The 7094-nt window shown below is 39.4% G+C and overlaps 1 protein-coding gene across 1 annotated transcript; it reads left to right on the top strand.

The window, feature by feature from the left end:
* Positions 1 to 101: 101 nt before the first annotated feature.
* Positions 102 to 4164, top strand: LOC121945818 (zinc finger protein 436). The gene is made up of 3 exons (XM_042490162.1): positions 102 to 219; positions 485 to 943; positions 2345 to 4164. Exons 2-3 carry the CDS (start codon positions 520 to 522, stop codon positions 3727 to 3729), a joined length of 1809 nt encoding a protein of 602 aa, XP_042346096.1. The 5' UTR covers positions 102 to 219; positions 485 to 519; the 3' UTR covers positions 3730 to 4164.
* The last annotated feature ends 2930 nt before the right edge of the window (positions 4165 to 7094 follow it).

The following is a 7094-nucleotide window of genomic DNA, read 5'->3' as shown; positions in this document are numbered from 1 at the left end:
ACTCCCTAAAATAAAAACTAAACATTAGTAGACTGTCTGTCACTTTAATCGGGTAGTGGGCTGTAACCTGGTCATCACTGGTGTGAGCTGGTTGGCCAGAGCTGAAGGAAGTGTGCTTCTCTTCCTGTGTTATTATCAGCACACACTAATGTCGCCAGTCAGTAAACGTTAGCTTAATTATTTAAAAGCAGCTTTGGCTGAACTGCGTGTGTTTCAGCGGTAAGTGTTTCGTTTGTCGCAGACAAAAGTCGAGTGATGCTGACAGCTGCTGAGCTAACGTCACAAGAGGACGTGTGTTAGCACTGTTGCTATGCTAATGCTGCCGTTAGTGTAGCTTTAGCTCAGATGCTAACGGTCGATAACAGAAAGATGACCAAAATAGAGACATTTAACGCTTGTCTTTTTGTGTTTGTGTTGTCTGCATTGTCTCGTGTGCGGCTGTCTTTGTCTCACAAGCTCAACATTGTGTCCCTCTGGTCCTCAGCACACCAACAGAGACGACGTCCTGATGGTGACAACATGAAGATGAAATCTGCCAAGAAGAAGTCAAACAAAGCGCAGAGAGGAGAGAAAAAACGCGATGTGGACAGAGTTAAAGCTGAAAACGGAGCAGAGTTGGACGGTGATGGAGTCCACAGTAACGGAGGAGGTCTCAACATCCGAATCAAGGAGGAACCAGATGCACAGGAGATTAGTGAGGAGCACAGTGGAGGCTCATTAAGCTGTTCAGACACTAAACCGGACACTTTGGCTCTCAGGTCAGATGTTGATCACCAACACATGAAGGAGGAGTGTGACTCTGAGCATCAGCCTGATTGTGATTTCTCTGAAGATGCTGTTAAAGAGGAGTCTGAGGAGTGGATTAAAGAGGAGAGAGACAGTAAAGAGGAGGTGACAGACAACATTCAGGAAGATTATGGAGAGGAGGAGGAGCTCTGCACAGGTAGGACACCCTGGTTTGTGTTATTTGCTTTTTGATGTTTGTGTTTTTTTATTAAGTGTTCTTTGTTATAAAGATGTGGTCTTAAAGGAACACATCATCCCCAAAATGAACATTTGTATTAGGGGTGGACAGATTATCAGCCTGGCCTATTATTGGGGTCAATATTTGTCGATTTGCACAATATTCGTGTTAGTGTTTTATTTTAATGATCCCAGATAAAATTCCTTATTTTAAAAGTGCAAAGAATCAGTCCGCATGAGAAGAACTTTTACTTTGTAAAGCCCAGGGAGCTATTTTTTTTCTTTCTTTATTTATTTAAAATTAAAAAACGTTGCTGGAAACTTACTGTATATGATGTTAAAAATATCAGTTTTAAACATTTGCGAAAGGCATTTAAACAAAGGTTAGTGTTGGAGTTCACTACATTCCAAATTCTACATATTGACCGAAAGATTTTCATTTTTTATTGTAAATGCATATTGGTTCCAAATATTTGTTATCAGTCTCATAACTTCTAATAATCGGTACGGTCTCTGATAAAACACTTACCCATGTTATGTTGAATTTATAAAGAAAACTCTGTTTTTCTCACATGCCTCCAGTAAACAAACAATCCAAAAAATGGAGAAAATGGTTGATGAATTGAAGTCGTAGGGGTCCAGATGTAACAATAGCAAAACTATATCGAAACATTCACACAAACTCTAACACAACTCTTGCAGTATGAACAGAGTCCCGTATACCCATCACATGCTTCGTACTTCCCAAACAGACAGCCCTTTCCGACTGAGCTAAGAGTGAAACACATCTGTGCTCTCATCAATTCATCATCTCCATTCACAAAAAGAGCAATTTTACCTCGCTAAACACAGGAGCTGCCAGCCCATCGCTGCACAGTTAGTTGATCTGTGTTATTGTGTGACTTGTTGTTTAGAATAGCATAGATGTGTTTAATGTCCACTCACGTGGAAATTTGTCATTGTCACATACATAAAACTTCACAGACATTTATGCACTTAAAAAACTTCTTCTGCCATGAGTTAAATACATGTAATAAAAACATTAAATAAGTGTGCCAACAGTCGGGATGAAACACTTTTAGGTTATAAATGCAGCATGGAACGACTCGCTGAATGATCTTAACAAACAAAACAAATGTTTTATCTGATCTTTCTGTTTCTGGAACCTGTGTGTTTTTATGTGAATTTTATTTGTTGCTGAAACTCTGTGTTGCTGCTAGTCTTGGCCAGATCTCCCTTGTTAAAAAAAATCTTGATCTCAGTGGAACAAACCTGGTTAAATAATGGCAACAAAAAAAAAAAGACAGGGAAGTGTAAAATCATAATCAACATCCTTTTTAATGTGCTCTCCTTTCTGTGTGTATCTTCTTCACCCTCTTAGAGTCGTCTCCTGACTTCTATCCATGTCCTCACTGCACTGTCTCCTTCACTGACTTGGACTTCTTGGAGAAGCATGTCAAGTGGGTCCATCAGAAACAGTATCTCGCCAAGCTAAAAAATTGCCTCTCAAGCCGAACACTAAACCTCATCCCTAAACACAGCTGCACTGTCTGCAGCAGCACCTTTAACTCTAAAGTTCACCTCAGGCTCCATGTGCGTGAAGCCCACCCCTCTGCTCCTCCCCGCAGACTTCACCCGTGTCCAACATGTGCACGCAGCTTCCAGTACCTAAAGAATCTGAAGAATCACTGTCAGCGCTGGCACAACATGTCCGTGTCTACCAGAGGGGGACATCTCAGCTGCGCAGACTGTGGGAAGAGTTTCAAAGCTACCTGGGGTCAAGGGCCACATTTGTGTCATGAACCGCACAACACAGAATCTGAGGATAAGCCCATCTGTCTGGACACCGGTGTGCAGTGTCCAGAGTGTGGCAAGAAGATGGGCACACCTCAGAGCCTGGAGGATCACATGCGCACACACACAGGCGACCGGCCGTTTGTCTGCAAGGATTGTGGCAGGAGGTTTGTGGAGCGCAGCGGTTGGCGGCAACACATGAAAATACACACGGGGGAGAAGCCATACAAATGTCAGGTGTGCGGGAAGGCCTTTTTAAGATCACACCACCTCAAGTGCCACTTAACCACACACTCGGGCAAGAAGGAATATTCTTGCTCTGAATGTGGAAAGGAGTTTGGGTTCAAGTCAAGTCTGGATCTCCACGTGAGGACGCACTCAAGCGAGAGACCCTTCCACTGCAACGTGTGCGGGAAGAACTTTAACACCCAGAGAAACCTGAGGGTTCACTCCAAACTTCACACCAGTGAGAAAGCTCACCAGTGTGGGGACTGTGGTCTGAAGATCGGAGATCTCGGGGCCTTGAAAATACACCTGCGGACACACACTGGAGAACGGCCTTACCACTGCACAGTCTGCGGCAACAGGTTCATTCGTCTTGCACATTTACGAAACCACCAACGCACCCACACTGGTGAGAGACCCTACAAATGCAATGAATGTGACAAGAGTTTCACTCAGTCAGGCGACCTGGTGAAGCATAAGAGGATACACTCTGGGGAAAAGCCCTTTGAATGTCCAGACTGCCACAATCGTTACACCTCCTCTGGTGATCTGGGCAAGCACAGGAGGAGCCACACTAACCTGCGTCCATACACATGTCAAGAATGTGGAAAAAGCTTTCGCTTGTCAGGCCACTTGAAAACACACATGTTAACTCACACAGGTGAGAAGCCATATTCCTGCCCCAACTGCCTCCGCAGGTTTGCCCGCTCGCACCATCTTTCTGGGCACGTGGCTAAATGTCGCTGAGCTTTGACGAGAGGACTGTAAATAAGCTACGCTGATTTGAAGTGATAACCATGGGAGCTGTATCCAATCTTCTACAAGGTTTTCTTAATGAATGTGTTAAAGTCAAAACTATATCCATAAATAAGTATTTATTTGAATTTTAAGTAACACTCTTGTCTGATGACTGTTAAAATTGATCATAAAAAGTGACTAAACACATATCAAGTCTGTTATTGCATGGAACTTTTTTTACGCACTATTAAGATTTTTGTGCAGGGTAGAGCTAAAGTGGTTTGGCGAAACACTATGATAATTGACACTTGAGGACATTGTATGACGCACAGTTCAGTGGGACATACAGAATGAATTGTTTTTTTCATCCACAGATCATTGCTGTAATTATTTGTAAAAATGTAATAAATTATATGATGAGTGCATGAACACTGTGTGTGATGCTACTCTGTGTAAGGTCGCTGGGGGAGGCCAAATTATTTAAAAAAAAAAATTATTTGTACACAAGTGTCCAGTGTGTAGGATTTAGGGGGATATGGTGGAAGAAATTGAATATGATATTCATTAATGTTTTATTTTGTGTTTAATTGCCTAAACTAAGAATTGTTGCATATTTGTTACCTTAGAAGGAGCAGTTCATATTTAAGAACGAACAAATCAGAAACTTGTTCAAAGACAGGGCCATCTGTGTTTTTGTGTCGGCCACCATACTTTTTCGACGTGCTTGGCACACGGTAGAAATTTCAGTATATTCTTTTAGCACCCACAATATGGTTGTATTTCACCAGAAATTGAAAACTGAAGAATTTACTTATAATAATCCTAAAAAACAACAACAACAAAAAAAAAACACCACCAAAACCCTTAACAGATTCAACAAGATTATAGATATTAATAGTTTTTTTTGTTTCATAGACAAACCGTGGATAGCCTTTAGGAGCAGGATTGATACATTTAGATGGGTAACACTAAATAGTAAAACTTTGGACTAGGGATTTGAGTAAAAATATATTTTTGTGAATTTATTTAGTCAATTTCTGCTTCATGAAAGTCATCACATAATGTATAATTACATTCTACACTAAAAAAGCAACCCTTTTGTCTGTTGTACCGGAGAAGTGGGTGGTTGTTTGTTAATCTTGCAGATAAATTTACAAATTTATTAGACATTACATTTAATTGATACACTATCTTACCTTTACTGAGCAGGGTAAGTGTGTAGCAACCGTAACAGTATAGTAACTGTATAGCACACCGTTTCTCAAACTTGGGATCAGGAGTGTTGATAACTTGATAACTTTTATTAGACCATAAATTGTATTATTCTTTAGCTCCCACTATGTTCTTAAAAACAGGGTTCCCACAGTCATGGGAAACTTGGAATAGTCATGGAAATTCATCACATTTTCCAGTACTGGTAAAGTCATGGAAATATCAAATAATTCAAATGTTGTGGTGTGTAATAAGATTTATTGTTGCACTACTCTTCCATGGATAATGTAATGTAATGGACATAACCAACTAATAGAGATTGAAAAGATTGCTGTTGTTTTTCATTCAGTCATCAACATTTGGAGTATAGTATAGTTATGTTCATGATATGAGTTGTGAATGGTCATTGATATTTATCATGAGTCCTTGACAAATCATGGAAAAGTTTTGTCCATGAAAATGTGTGGGACCCTGGAAAAACAAACTAAAAGCGTATGTTATAAAAACCCCGAAACCATAACTTTTTTAAGTGCTGCGTTCATAAAAACATGGGACATAAGGATAAAGGCCAAAAGTCTAAAATTTATGCATAATGCTCTATTTGTTTACACTGCAGGTAACTGAGCGATGATGCAACACACGGTGCATCCCGGCGGGGCGGACCACAGTTTGTTTATAATCTCCGCCCGCGAGGGGCAGGCGGATATAACAACAAGCGTACTTTTAGTCGACAGCGCATGCACGTGACACTTGCCAAACGCGTTTAGTCTAGCCAAATTTGTTTGGTCGTCACAGTCAGTTAACAGTCCGACATGTCAAATTTTGAGATTTTTTTAAGCGTAAAACGAGTGAATTTTTCACTCGGAGACGTTTAAACATTTATAAGCTAGCAGACACACGCAGACTGGACTATAGTAACTTTAAAAAATGAGAAGCAGCAGCGCGAGCACAAGCTAACGGTGCTAACCTAGCTTACGTAGCTTGTTGCGGTGAGTTTTAGCTGTTAATGTGTTGACGAGTTGAAGCTGGTTTTCTGGGGCCACGTTTTGCATTTAGACGAGGAGTGAAGCTACGCCTAAAGCATTTCAAGATGGACCTGATTCATTGAACGCCAAGTACATGCTTCATAAGTAAGTTCAGTTTTTTCATATCCACCTTTAAAGTGTAACCGCTTTTAACCGCTTGAATCCTGAATTTTGCTCGATTTCTCTCAAAAACATGGAAAGCAGGCAATGAGCAACTTTAAAAAAGACCAAAAATAAGCAAGAAATTGGTAAAAAGTTAAAAGAAACTTACTAGAAATTAGCCAAACGAAAAAAGAAGAGTGAAAGAACCAAAAATAGGAATTGACATAAAAAAGAAGTTATATATATATTTGTATGCGTGTGTGTGTGTGTGTGTTTGTGTGTGTTGTTTCCTCAATTATTTGGAGAAAAAAGTATTTCTTTCCTTTTTAGCTTATTTTTAGGACACATTTCTTGTCACCTTTTACAGTTTTGTTTGCTATTTGTGAGACATTTCATGCAAAGTTGTTGTTTTTATAAGAAATCAATCTAATTTGCTCAGTGTCACAAATGTTTAAATGCTTGGGAAAGGCACAAGAAAACTGATAACGATCCAGGTTTCAAAGGGTCAACTGGTTTCAGACTTCACAGTTTACTGTTTCATGCCTTTTGAAAGTCAGCACATCATGTAACTATTACAGTACTTTCTCTTACATGCAAACTGCCTCTTATTTTTCAAACAATTTACCCTTTATGAAGTATTAGATATAACTTAAAATTCAGTTTATCAATCAGCCCACAAGAAGCTGCCCTTACAAATGACCAGAAAAAATAGCTTAACATTGGCCTGTTAGGGGTTGGAATCACCAAAAATACAATATAGTCAAGATACTTGAGTCATAATACAGTATTATTGCGATTTTAAATGTCTTGCGATATGCTTAGTATTGCAAAAATATCAACATCAACATACTGCAATTTATTACCCTTTTTAATCTTAAAATTATGCCCCTAGAAGAAAGCTTTCTCAACACCTGGTTTAACTAATAAGATAGTGTTTTCATTTAGTTGATCTCAATTCAATCAATTTTTAATCTCATCCATCAAATTCAACTGGACTGAAAAAACTATTGATTTTATTTTTTTTGTATGGTACCA

The sequence above is a fragment of the Plectropomus leopardus genome, chromosome 7, assembly GCF_008729295.1.
Source record: "Plectropomus leopardus isolate mb chromosome 7, YSFRI_Pleo_2.0, whole genome shotgun sequence".
In the NCBI taxonomy this organism is placed as follows: domain Eukaryota; kingdom Metazoa; phylum Chordata; class Actinopteri; order Perciformes; family Serranidae; genus Plectropomus; species Plectropomus leopardus.
The sequence above is the reverse complement of the archived record's forward strand: the minus strand, read 5'-3'. Positions and strand labels throughout refer to the sequence as shown.